The sequence below is a fragment of the Oryx dammah genome, unplaced genomic scaffold, assembly GCF_014754425.2.
Source record: "Oryx dammah isolate SB20612 unplaced genomic scaffold, SCBI_Odam_1.1 HiC_scaffold_11210, whole genome shotgun sequence".
NCBI lineage: Eukaryota > Metazoa > Chordata > Mammalia > Artiodactyla > Bovidae > Oryx > Oryx dammah.
The window spans coordinates 2,266,770-2,281,143 of NW_024080603.1; the positions used below are offsets into that span (position 1 = coordinate 2,266,770).

The following is a 14,374-nucleotide window of genomic DNA, read 5'->3' on the forward strand; positions in this document are numbered from 1 at the left end:
ACATTTCTCCTTTCTGTCATTAACCTGGATATGATATCTGGAATGTGGACTAAAACTCTTCAACACTGTATAAAGCCTACTAACCTTTGTGCATTTGGTTGCTTAGCTTTCTAAAAACATCATTTCTGAACTGAAATAACTGAATACCATTCTGTTTTAGAGGTTACTGGATATGGATTCTTACGGTTCTGTTTTTCTTTTTAAGGTTGAAGAGATGGTGCAGAACCATATGACCTATTCATTGCAGGATGTAGGTGGGGATGCCAACTGGCAGTTGGTTGTAGAAGAAGGGGAGATGAAGGTAATTCCCTCCAGGCTAATTGCCACCCGTTGCAGTCATACTGTATTATTATTATTGATCTAAGTAAGATAGCACTTACAGTTTTCTTTTAAGTGAACTATTACGTATGATTGAAGAAGCTCTAAATACTGAGAAATAAAATGTCTCTTTGCTTTCCTGGTTTAGCTTTTACATAATTTTTTATGATCATAGTATAAATCTGTACACAGATTTTTCTATTTTACCGTGGCCTTGGAGAAAATGGGTTTTGATATGAACAGGTCACAATTAGCTAATGACTCTCTGGATATTTCTCTCCCTTTAAATATACTGAATGTTGTGCCCAGGTGTTAACTTTTTTCCCTCTTTGGTCTGTACCTCACTTCTTGTTCTTTCTCTCACTGCTTCTTTTTTTTGGACATTGATTAGCTAATCTTGCTCATATCCCTAGCGTAAGAGAGTAAGAGCAAGGGACAAGAGACTGAGTGTTCAGTTGAAAACCAACAACAGTATCGTTGAATTTTGGATTACTTCATGCCCAAGGCACAATGCTAAAGATAAACAGATATTTAATAAGACTCCCTCCAAGCTGAAACTTTGGTTGGAAGGAGGATATTGACATTTAAAAATACAACTATTTAGCTCTACCAGATAATATTGAATGAAAAGTACAGATGAATAGTGGAGGAAAATGGAAAGAGATCTCAGATTTGAGACAGATTGTTTAACATCAAGGACTATGACTAGAAATGGAAACAAGGTTATTCCAAAGGTGAGGTGAGGGCATTTATATTCAGGAGTTTTGTATAGATTTTTGACCACAGTTATTCTCACAAGTGAGATACAGTATTAGATGTTGGAGTTTACTCTCCTCCTGAATAGGGAACAAATTAAGAAATCAGAGGAGATAAGCAAATGAGAGACCAGTATGTTAGTTATAATTCTGAAAATCTGATTAGAGAACATAAAGACCAGCTGTCACGAGGTCTTACTAGTATGTTACCCCAGAATGAAACATAATATTTCTGACATAACTAGCTAATCAGAGGCCTTCCCCCACAAGAGCATGCCCCAGAAGCAGACCAGCATACGTCCTGCCCACAGGAGAAGGGGTCCAGCCAAGCCTGCCTGACTCTCCTGTGTTCACCATTCAGGTGTCCCTGTTTCCCCCCCAAGGAGGGAGAAGTGAAAGGGTGAGGAGAAGCCAGGAGTCACCGTCTAAGTGGAGGTCCTTCACCTAAAGTGAGTGGTAGAGAAAAAGTGCTCCTACAGCTTTAGAGAGAGAGTCATTGGGGCTGGTTTATGCAGTATATAAAATAACGCACTAAACAGAATGTGTTATTGTCTGTAGCAGTGAGCTAGCCATTGTATACAGAGTGACATTTTAGAAGGACTAGGCTCATAGGGATATGAAACTAGAGACCACTTAGGAGATTCAGGTACAAGGTGATGAAAAACCTACCTTAAAAAGATACACAGTAGTAGAAAAGTCAAGTTTTAGATGTCTTACAGATTACTAATAAGCTTAAAAGCTATGTGAAATGTAAGGGAGGAAATCAGAAGTCTAGAGTTTCCAGTTTTGGTTACTGGAAAAATATTATCAGTCCTAATAACATAAATAAATATGTAAGGAAAGGTACTTTAGAGAGAAATTAGGTGAAATGCCTAACAGTGTCCGGCCCCATAGGCACTCCATAAATTGAGAGCTGGTTTCCTCTGTGATAACCTGTTTATTTTTCAAAGAACTTACTACAGAGAGCTGTCTAAAGTACCAAATCCTCTATAATTTTGAAGTAATTAATTTTGTTCAGGAGTTTATACAGTCTCAGTATTTAAAGCAAGATAGATCTTAAGGCATGCAACCTCAGTATTTAAAAACAAAGATATCATTGATCTTTATGCGATGTTAGCATTCCATCATTGGTTCAACAAATAATTGAGTGCCTTCTGTGTTTCAGATACTGTTCTAAATGATGGGGATACAGCAGTGAACATATTATCCCTAAGGAGATAATGTTCTAACCAGCTGTATTTGGCCTTCTTAGCCATGATGAATAGTCTTTGAGAATGTTCAGTAAATAATGTCTAATTTAAATTGATGTATTTGTAGCTCTCACTCATTACATTTGCATACTTTGGAATTGTAGTGTTAAATATTTTTATGTATTGTCTTTGTTAATAATTTGAAATTTTAATTTTTCTTTTGGCAGAATGTTTATGTTCCATAAGTGTTTTTCAAACATGTTTTAAAATATATCCTCTAGGTATATAGAAGAGAAGTAGAAGAAAATGGGATTGTTCTGGATCCTCTGAAAGCTACCCATGCAGTTAAAGGCGTTACAGGACACGAGGTCTGCAATTACTTCTGGAATGTTGATGTTCGAAATGATTGGGAAAGTAAGCTGCCATTATTATATTTTGATAGTTTTTAATTTTAAATTAAATACCAAATCTAACCTGGTCTTCTTAATCTGAGCTATAGTTTTCAAAGTCATAAAAACTCCAGATAGTTAGAGAAACTATCTGGAGAATCATAGAGGGGACTGATAATACCTGAGCTTTTCATTGTACAAAATGCTTCTCAGTGAATTACAGCATTAATCCACTACAGTCCTGTGTGATAGGTAGGTAATAAAGTAAAATTCAGATAGCCTAAGTGACACGTTAAAGACCACAGAACTAGTTAGTGGAAAAGCCAAAGCTAAAATAAAAGGTTTCTATTTTATCATCTTTTTTTTTTTTTTCTATGCTGTTTATGTGATAAATTGTAGATTAAGAGGGGGCTGTGAGGGGAGTGGTGTCAGGGGAGGGGCGGGGTGGTGTTCTCCTCAGGCTTACAAACATAGTCACCTAAACCTAGGTGAACAGCTTTTTCAGCTTCAGTAAATTAAGGATGATAAGAGAGGGAAGAGGTCATGGTGTTAGGGAATAATTTGTGCCCTAGTAATGAAGCCATGATTAGAATTGCTTTCTTGCAGTGGGAGCTGGATACTGGGCCCCCCAAAAAATGAGGTTTCCTGGTGATTAGATCTCATTGCCACCATCTATAACCCCTAATACTAAATACATATAAACTCCCTTCCATGTGGATGTAGCCTCAGTAGAGCAAGATCCTGTTCATTTTACTATAATGTCCATGCATAATGTAAGTGAATTAGTCACATACTAGGAAACAGTAATACATTTTTTTGACTACTAACATTTTCTCTTCATTGCAGCAACTATAGAAAACTTTCATGTGGTGGAAACATTAGCTGATAATGCAATCATCATTTATCAAACGCACAAGGTAAATATCTTTTAATCCCAACAGGATTCCAGCGTAGTTTGAACAGAGACATATAAAATACTCTCTAAAGTAAAATTTGGCAGGCAATTAAGTTGCACAAAAAGATTCAAAGACTTTATTAATCACGAATTTCATGTATTCGAAAAGTAAATCAGATTATTTCAACATTTCTGCTTTAAAGCAGAAATGGATGCAAATACAAACCTGAAAAATATCCAAAACATTATGTTTGATGACGATATATAGTAAGTCTGGAGAAGAAAGTACTCAAATCTATTTAAATGTTTTTCTAGTATCTAGTCTCTAGAGGAAATAAATGAGTGACCAAATATGAATTGGTTTCCTGCGACAGTAATAGAAGAATGGAAAGTATGTTATTAGTCTGTGTTAAGACTCAAAAGTGAACATTCTAAATGGATTATCTGATACCAGGGAAAAATTGCTGAGCATCAACTATTGAGAGGTTGTTGGTCATGCCCCAGAACACAAAGAAACATTGTCACTTAAATTGGTTTCCTTTCACTCCATTTCTTCCTCTGTTAATCTAAATATTTAAATTAGAGAATATTTCTCTTAACTTATTCTGCTCTATTTCCATTCTTAACATTGCCAAATATTATGTTGAACAAACAATAATAAAATTTTGGAGAGATCCAGCAAAATCAGTTTTGTATGTTATATAAGAAACATGATGATTCAGTAAGTACTTCATTTTTCTTTTTAGAATAATTTTTGAGTTGAATATTTGATAATATTTCCAGTTTTGTTATGTATTTCTTGAGCTAGTCTTGTTATCTGAGGCATGTAATATTTAATGACTCTGACTTAGGCTTCATTTACATGACAACTACTCAAAGGCATAACAATGAAGATTCTGTTTTAACTTACTGATTTAGGGGGTTTAAAGTAGAGTCTGAAATTTAATAGACTTTAAAATATTAGTCACTCTATAATTTGCAGTGAAAATAAATGACCAGTCATTTAGAATCAGAAGGCTCTTATTTTCTAAAGATAATTGATCCTGGAAAATGGGCTGCAGAAATTATTTTGCTTGTTAAGTAGTAGATGGAGAGGAGGAGTATATAGCTCATATTAGGATTATTTCTGGAAGACTACAACTAAAGATTATTAAAGTAATGTATTTTATATATAACAGAATTTAAGTTACAGTTGTAGTTAGTTGAATAAATGAATTGTCCTGGCATAATTTTTTCAACAAAATCCAGTAATAATAGGGTTTCCCTGGTAGCTTAGTTGGTAAAGAATCTGCCTGCAATTTAGCAGAGACCCTGGTTCAATTCCTGGATCAGGAAGATCCGCTGGAGAAGAGATAGGCTACCCACTCCATTATTCTTGGGCTTCCCCTTGTGGCTCAGCTAGTAAAGAATCCACCTGCAATGCAGGAAACCTGGGTTTGATTCCTGGGTTGGGAAGACCCTCTGAAGAAGGGAAAGGCCACCCTCTCCAGTGTTCTGGCCTGGAGAGTTCCGTGGACTGTATGGTCCATGGGGTCACAAAGAGTTGGACACGACTGAGTGACTTTCACTTACCCTTATCACTTATCCAGTAATAATAGAATTCTTTCTCTTTAAATTTGGCTTCTTTCATAATACAGTCTTAAAGAGTGCTACTCATCTCTTGATACTTAAGTCATTCTCTTCGAATTTCTGTCTTATCATCATCCTTATTTGCATTCATTAGTTCTTATATGGCCACATTTTCATTTGTTTAATGGCATCACATACATTTGCCCAGCACTACTTCATGAAATTTTGTGTCTTTAAACGATGAACCATTTCCCTTTGCAAATGATTTGGGTTGTATTGACACCGAGTTGTTGACTGCTTATTAAATTCAGCAATCAGGAAAGACTGCATATTTTCTCTCAGTTACAAGTATGTAGTCCAGTTTGCAGAGACCTAGATTCCATGTCATTTCAACAGTATGTTTTTCCTTGCATACCGTGAAGTTGGAAGATTCAGTCGAGTTCTTCAGATATGATTTTGATATCAGTGGAGCACCATCTTCTTTGCTCTGAACAGTTAAACAGAGGCATAGTACTCTACTTAAAAATGGTCTCATGGCTGTGGGAGGGGCTGATGGGGAGCGATTGCTTAATGGGTATAGACTTTCTGTTGGGAGTGATGACACATTTAGAGCAAGTGGTGGTGTTTTCATAACATTGTAAAAATAATTAAGGCCAGTCAATTGTACACTTAAAAATTATAGCATTTTATGTTAGGTATATGTTACCAAATTTAAAGAGAACTATAAATAGCAGAACGTTATTCTTTTGGTATATTCTGCAAAGCCATTATTAACTCAGTTTTCATAATCAAATCCTTTGGTGGGTGCTTTCCATTTAAAATCTGACAAGTATTACCTTATACTAAAACATTTTATTAGTCTTACATTTGTTTTTTTGTTAGTTCCATATTAAATGTAAATAAAAAGTACTTCAAATTTTCAGGACTTCCCTTGACAGTCTAATGGTTAAAACTCCACGCTTCCACTGAAGGGGGTGCAGGTTCGATCCCTCGTTGATGAACTAAGATGCATGCTGTGAGAAAGGGAAAGGCGCTCAGCTGTGGCCAACTCTCTGTGACCCCATGGACTATACAGTCCATGGAATTCTCCAGGCCAGAACACTGGAGTAGGTAGCCTTTCCCCTCTTCAGGGGGTCTTCCCAACCCAGGGATCCAATCCAGGCCTCCCACATTGCACGCAGATTCTTTACCAACTGAGCTATCAGGGAAGCCCAAGAAAACGAGTGGGTGGCGAAGCCAAAAAGAACACCAAAAACGGAGTTTAGACTTTCAAAATATTTGTACTTCTTCCACAGAGAGTGTGGCCAGCTTCTCAGCGGGATGTCTTGTATCTTTCTGCCATTCGAAAGATACCAGCTTTGAATGAAAATGACCCGGAGACTTGGATAGTTTGTAATTTTTCTGTAGATCACAGCAGTGCTCCTGTAAGTACAGTGTATAAACGTGTTATAATTGTACAATATAAAGTTAAATACACAACACAGTACAGGGCAGAAGTGATCAGCACACACCACGCGTAAAGATTTGATAATGCTTCTTAAATTTTTGTTTATTAAAGTTGGCTTCTTGGAAGAGTACAGCTAGTAGTGTTATCTGAGAGCAACAGTCATGCCATGAAATCCCAGCAGGACTGTTTTCCTTTCCTCTTGAGGGTTGATGATGCAGCTGGATGGGTCACTGGGTAGGCTGCTTCTCACAGTTGCCTGAAGCCATGATCAACTGCAGGCAAAGCCGCTGTGGTTTCTATCTCATGTTAGCTACTTTTACTATTTATGAGGAGGGAAGACGTTCCTGATGTCAAATCAGCTTGGCATCTATTCTTTTGTTTTTCAAGAGACAAAGTTTAATGTATGCACACAGTTTTATGTGTAATACAGCATCACACCATGTAGGGCATTTGCTCTTATTTTATACATGCAGAAATGTTTGAAACACTTCTTATGGCTATAAAACAGAACATAGAAAAATGAACAGGAGTATATTCAGTACTTACAATAAGTGATATAATAAAGAATATAGAGTACTACTTTCCTTTCCAATACTTCAAAAGATGTATTAATATATATAGTTTTTTTCTTTAACAAGTAACATCACAAATGATCACATCTTCACATGCTTGGAGTATTATTTATATTCAGTGCAAGACTATTTTCATTTTTCATACACAATTTTTTTTTTCTAGTTTTGTGACAATGCAACCTTTAATCCATTCAAGTAACTTCAACCCCACACCCCACGGTTGCTGTCTCCCAGCATTCAGACATTGGCATGTGTCTTTTATTGGTGCATATAAGATTTTGTTGGAGATAATGAGTTATAATTTTGGTTAACTTAATGTAGAATTAGACCAGAAGAGGTTACAAAATACTGGATATCTGTTACACTGGTGGTGTTATTTTTTCCTTTGGCAGCTAAATAATCGATGTGTCCGTGCCAAAATAAACATTGCTATGATTTGTCAGACCTTGGTGAGCCCCCCCGAGGGAAACCAGGAGATTAGCAGGGACAACATTCTATGCAAGATTACATATGTGGCCAATGGTATGTATTTTGTTTTTGGTGTTTGGTCATATGGATGTTTTTCTTAGGATCTACATGATAACTGACAGTTTGGACAAATACCATTTACAAATGTCATTTTAGTTTTTATCTATTAGATTTAGTAATTTTTAACTTGGAGAGATATATATCAAAATTATTGGGACTCTTTCAAAATATACATGTCTGAATAACTACTGTATCAGAATTTCTGAAGCTCAGGCTGGAAAGGTAAATTTGTAAACTTCATCTTTAGATCACTATTACATGTACAGTTTTAAGAACCATTTTATTAGATATATGTCTTATAGAATATTTGTGTAGTTAGGAATATAAGCAACAGTGAGAAAAGAAATAAACACTTATTTTTTTCCCAAATTTTCAAAGACCATTTAGTGACTTAGAAAAATGTTTATAACTTAAAGTTAAGTGGGATGAGAAAAAGCACATAAAATACCATTTCAGTAAATTTTAAAAGAAGAAAATATGTACATATGAAAAGTTAAAAAGAAATGCTAATACTGACTTGTTGCTTGGTTGTTGGATTACCGGAAATTGTTGTTTTCTTCTTTTTCACTTTATAATTTGGGGTTTTTGTAAAATAATAGTTGTGTAAAATATTATGCTAGTTTCAGGTGAATAGTTATTTTTCTTATTGTCAGACTTTTTAGTTTTCTAAATCTTTGTTCCCTTATCCTTTAGTAGCTGCTAGTTGCAAAGAGTCAGACATGACTGAAGCAACTTAGCAGCAGCAGCAGTGATGTATTTATTTCACACTGGCCTAGGGCTGGACAGCCCTGTTAATCACTTTTAATGGTTCCTCACTCCACTCATTTCCTACCTGCAGTAAACTAGAGTCCCTCTAATCAAATGTTCAAACCTTCTTTATACAGAACCATCATTGCTGGTATGTTTACAGAGACAGTTATGCCTGAGCAAGTTACTATTTGATTGTAATAGAGTTTAATTAATAAATCTGCCTTTAGTAAAGTGCTGCTGTACTAATATTTGCATATAGTTCAGGAAACCAAGAACATTTTAGAACAGTAATAAATGCTTTCTAATTTGTTACCTGTTCTCATCTGGTGGTTGATACAGTACTAAGGACTGAGTGGTCAAGACTTTTTAAGAGGTGCTGTTTCAATGTGAGGAATATTTTTTTTAAAGCAGAAGAACAAAATGAGTGCTTCATGTTTGGGGAATTACTTTAACAGTTTGCATTTTCCTTTGTCTCACAGTAAACCCTGGAGGATGGGCACCAGCCTCAGTGTTAAGGGCAGTGGCAAAGCGAGAATATCCAAAGTTTCTAAAGCGTTTTACTTCTTACGTACAAGAAAAAACTGCAGGAAAACCTATTTTGTTCTAGTATTAACAGGTACTGGAAAATATATTTTATCCTTTTTTTTAAACTTTATTTGATTAACATGGCTCTTGCAGACATAATAAGTAAGTACAATTTCCCTTATTTTTCCCTTCCCAGAAAATACTTTTGGGTTTTTGTATATTCTTCCAGGCTTGTATGTATGTACTAACATATACCTTTGATTTTTTTTCCCCAGAGTATTGTCTTGCAGCTTGCTTTTTCTGTTTAATATATCTTGACTATTAGGACATAGAAAGATAAAACTTATATCATTCTTTTAACATTCTTTTAACATCTGTTATATAAATGTAAAATTTATTAAGCACTGGCCCATGTTAATGTCTGGCTGGCTCCATATTTTTATTGTCAAATAATGCTGCACTGAATATCTTTGCACTAGGCACCGAAATTTTTTTTTTTTTTTTAGTAAGTGGTATGTTAGCATGGTTCAGAAGTCAAAAGTTTGAAAAGTACACAGTAAAGTTTATCCCCTGTCTCCTAATCACCCAGTTTTGCACCATCACCACATACGCCCACATACCACAGTGTATAGCTGCTACTCGTAGTTTCTTGTGTTTTTCCAGAAGTGTTTTATTTTCACTTGAATAAGCAAGTACAAGTGTATTCCTGCCATACAGACACCTTTATTGTTATTGGTAAAAGGCTGCATACTGTAAGTGGGTTCTGCATCTTGCTTTTCTTAAGCTTTATCTTGAAGGTCTTTCCACGTTGGTGCAAAGCTGCTTTATTCTTTTTTTTATGGCTGTGTAGAATCCCATTGTATGGATGCACATACATTTATCTAACCAGTTCTCCACTTGCAGATGTTAAAGTTGCTTCTAGCTTTTGCTGGAGCAAACAATATTGCAGTCATATCCATGTGTCATTTAGTTTGTGAGTAAATTACTAACCATGGCACTGCTGGCACTTCAGATGTCTTGTACGTTTGTAATTCAGATAGTGCCCTCTGTAGAGGTTGTATTAGTTTACCATCTCACCAACACTAACATGTCGGGAGTACTGTTTCTCTGACAATCACACAGTGTAGGAAATAAACCTTTCTGATTTTTTCCAACTCGATAGGTGAGAAATATTCTCCCAGTGCAATTTATAGTCCTCTTGGGAGTTCCCTGCTGGCCTAGTAGTTAGGATTCTAGGCTCTCACCGCCCTGGCCCAGCTTCAGTCAGTCCTTGGACGGGGAACTGAGATTCCACAAGCCACGTGGCACGGCCAAAAAAAAAAATTATAGTCCTCTTGTTACACATGAGTTCTAGCATCTTTGCATCCAGTTGAGAACTACTTCTATAATTGTCTGATTTCTGATTCTGTTTATATTGCTACTTTTTTTTTTTTTTTTAAAGGCTTAGTTTACTTTCAGACACCAACACAGGGATTATTGTATTGAAGTCTCAGATATGTAGCTTTTCCCAGGAAAATAAGTTACATGAAAATGTTAAACAGGTTCTGGTCTTCTCTGAATGGTTAGTGTTTGGGACAAAGTCTGACCTTTGAAGGAGTCTCTTAAAGCATAAGTATACTACCTAAATGCAGTATTTTTAGAATATCTTATATAGTGTACGTGTGTGTATAAAGACAGAACTGGGCTCTCTGAGTCCAGATTGAACTTCTTTCTGACAGAAAATCGGATTTTCATTTACCTACATTAAATCTTCATTAACCTAAAGTTACGGTTTGTTTCATAGTAATTTGGGGAGATGTATGTGTGAACTAGATCCTAGCATTGAAACCTTAGGAAAGCTACCATTATTAGTTTGATGATGAAGAAATAGTAACTTTCAATAGTGTATATCATCTTTAGAGAAATTCCATAAAGAAGGCCCAAAGATATTTAAAATTTAGAACCCTTAACTCATTTGACAAGGTATTTCTTAAGATCAGGCAGTCCTCTTTCCCATAGCCTAAGTAAATTCTTGGTACTGTATAGCATAGGTTATACTGAACAAAGGAAGACAAACTAAGACAAAGGAAGTTCCGGTCTGTGGGGTGCAGATCCAGAGACCTCTGCTTGATTCCCTTTTCGCTTCTGTAGCACATTGTCTTTCTTGATTTTTTCTAGCCTTCACAAGATTTCTTATGCCTCCTTTTCTGATGATACGTTTCAAATAATGTAAAGTTAATAATTCCTTAAGGCAAAAAGTCCTTAAAATATAAAACTTCAGTAGAGATTCTGTGCATGATGGGTTCAGAAGGAAGGAGAAGTCTGTTCTGGTAGTCCCGCCGCTGTTAGTGGTCATATAGTATTGAATGTTTTACTTGTTATTTTCTTTCCTACAGTGACTGAAGCAAGGCTGTGTGACATTCCATGTTGGAGGAAAAAAGTTAAAAAACAAAATTGAATGCTCTAAGCTGGAACATAGGATCTATAGCCTTGTATGTGGCCCAACACCTTGGCCTTGTATTCAAAAATGAAGAAATACCGCAATAGCAAAGCTGAACATCTTAACACTAGCTGTCTTCTGCTAGATCTCCTTGCTCAGCATATAACTATAAATACATGTAAAATTACATGTATATGCCTATATTTTTATTTGCTTGCTCCTAAAAGAGAAAAAAAAATCAACTTTGAATCACAACTAGGAATTGATGCTTTAATTTTTGGAAACTTTTTCAGAATTTTTAATTTACTGTGGTTCGGCCTGAGACCCTCAGTTGTGTCAGGCTCCGTGCGCAGAGGAAAAGCACACAAGTTGGACGCACATGGGGCACGCGCTTTCTGTGCGCCAGGTGCCTGGATGGGGTTCTTTTTTTAGGCCCACAGTCAAGTCTGTGTCTGGAATTTTTTGACTTTTTTGCTTTGTATAATCATAGAATTCGTTGCTGCTGATTTCTATAATAATTCATGTTGTTATGTACAGTGTCTCTTAATAACTGAGGGCTGTCAATAACGTGTGATTTCGCCTTTTCTATAGTCTTACTCCCATGAAGAACCTTGGTTCTGATGGAGAAAGAGTGAAAAGCTTTATTTTTTTCTCCAGATATCTTTATATTTCTATTGTATTTTTAGTTGTGTACTGTGTGCTACAGGTTTTTTTCAGTTTATTACAAACACAATTTGGTAATTCCTGAATTGGTTCTGTCTGCCTCCAAACAGAAACACCTGTACAACCTTACTAGGTATAAACTACTTTCTGGTAAAACGGTCAGAATAAAATGAGCTCATGTTTTCCTGACACACATGAGAGGGCATACGGTATTGTTCCAGCAAATCTCACTGTTTGACGTTTGATCCAGTATTTCTAGTATTCAGTAACGTATGTTTGTTCATTCTAATTTGGGTTGGTTTAAAAGCTATGTTACAAGATAGGCATAGAAAATGTGGGTATCACTCCTGTTTGCCTCTTGATCAGAAACTTTAGCAGGGCAGAAAATAAGTCAGTGTGATTCGAACTGAAATTCTTTCTTGAGTTGCTGTAAGAAATTAAGTGTAAAATACCTTTTTTAGTTTTAGGCCTCCCTCTTTGAAAACCTTGACACATGGAGTTGAGGCAGGGAATGGAACTCATTGAAGTAGAAATGACTGCCCACTTCAGAATCTTCATTTTGTTTATACACAAGTGTGCTTACATAAATCAGAAGCATTTTGTAGATGCTTTGCTCACTTGTTCATCTCTATAGAAACACAGAAATCAGACCCATTTTGTAAAGCAGAAAGTCATGTCACATGGAACATGTCCTGTATATATTTCATACATGGTAATGGAGTCTTAATGATAAATGCAAGGTGATAACTTAATGATGGGATTAGTCTGATCACTTATATACACAATCCTGGAAGTTAATTACTTGCATCAGATATAGTGGTATTTATTATTCTGTACAGAGAGAAAAATACATATAAAGCATAATGCTCACATTACATGCACGCAGATTTCATGCTCCATAAATCTTTTCTATTTTTTAATTTACCTTTCTCTAAATGATGTGCATGGAATATGCCTTATTACAGAAAAAAGCCGTTCATAATTTGACTACATGGAGAAGTGCCTATATGGTGGTAATGCTAGTTAAGGCAAATAAAACAAGTTATCTTATCAGTTTACTACATCACCGTTAATATTTTATATCGTGATGTTTAAGAAAGAAAAATTTATACCTCAAATGTGTATTTTATTTCACAATCAGTTCTGCAATTGGGATGGGAGGGTTGGGGAGGGAAGGTTTATTCACCACAGCCACTGATGGGAATCTTCAAAAATACTCTATATGCCCACTATAAATGTTCCTCTGCTTGCCATTTCTCATAACTATCATGACTAAATTGGATAGCTTTATTTTACAAAGGTATGGACAGTTTACAGAGCAGTGTCTAAGTCTTCATTAGTGGCATTTGCACTAAATGATATACTTTTGCAATTCTGTAAATAAAATGATTACACTAAAAATATTTGTATTAAAAAAAGAAAAGAAAAAGATACATTTTATCTTCAGATAATTGCACTGGAACTTCACTAGGGTTAATCCTGCCCAACCAGGTTTAGAAAATGAGTTAGGGAATATGAAGGAAGTTTAAAAGAAATCAAAATTTGGAGCTGTACTAGCTCTTTAGACCACATTCAGACCCTCTAGAATTATTTCCATATGGCTAATTCCAACATGCTGAATATACATGATGTTTTCTTATCTACCGTTATTTCCTACTTATCTTCCCCAAGCCCAAAAAAAAAAAAAGATTTTACTCTTTTCTACTCAGTTGCTCTTTTGTACTGTGATAGAAACATGAAAAGTACTGGCGATGAGGGGGTTTGTCCCTGAGTTCACACTGTACAGTTCAGGAGAGCATGGTGTTTCACTTGAAATTCAGGAGTCCTGATTTTGAGGTAGAGGGTATGTCATAGCAGCTCTTGATTTGGGTTCGCCACAGGGGGAGCCAGACCAAGGAGGGCGGTGACTGGGAGGAATGTAACAATACAAAAGAAGGAATGGGAGGAATGAGGTTCCCATTTCTTCAGTTTCATCAACTAATTTGTACTCCTACAACATCAGTGTCCATTGCTATTGAGAAAATTTTAGTTGGGCTGAGCTGGTTCTCTTGTGAAATTGTGCTGGTTATCTTTAAACTTAATTAGTTGTTGTCCAGTTAAACACTTTTCACCAGTATTTCATCCAGAAGTTGTACAGACAGTGTATTTCGATTATTGTCATTGTTCATCTACAAACTCAAAACATAATCATTTTACGTACCTTGGGAGTGTGTAGAGTGTAACTATTCTAAATAGCTTTATGATCCTGATGATGTTTTTAAAAAATAATAAAGTTGGATCTTCCATGTTACAATCACAAAATTAAAACCAGTATTTAAAAGTGGAAAAGTATTAAAATATTATGGACAAATATG

The 14,374-nt window shown here is 35.7% G+C and overlaps 1 protein-coding gene across 2 annotated transcripts in view; it reads left to right on the forward strand.

The window, feature by feature from the left end:
* The window catches only part of LOC120860953 (ceramide transfer protein), a 122,519-nt gene extending 108,145 nt beyond the window's left edge, over positions 1 to 14,374 (forward strand). For both annotated transcript variants that reach the window (XM_040236663.1, XM_040236662.1), the window contains 7 exons: positions 206 to 301; positions 2,545 to 2,677; positions 3,499 to 3,569; positions 6,412 to 6,540; positions 7,528 to 7,657; positions 8,893 to 9,029; positions 11,314 to 14,374. In XM_040236663.1, the coding sequence (XP_040092597.1) occupies positions 206 to 301; positions 2,545 to 2,677; positions 3,499 to 3,569; positions 6,412 to 6,540; positions 7,528 to 7,657; positions 8,893 to 9,020 (687 nt within the window). In that variant the 3' untranslated portion in view covers positions 9,021 to 9,029; positions 11,314 to 14,374. The remainder of the gene's footprint in view (positions 1 to 205; positions 302 to 2,544; positions 2,678 to 3,498; positions 3,570 to 6,411; positions 6,541 to 7,527; positions 7,658 to 8,892; positions 9,030 to 11,313) is intronic.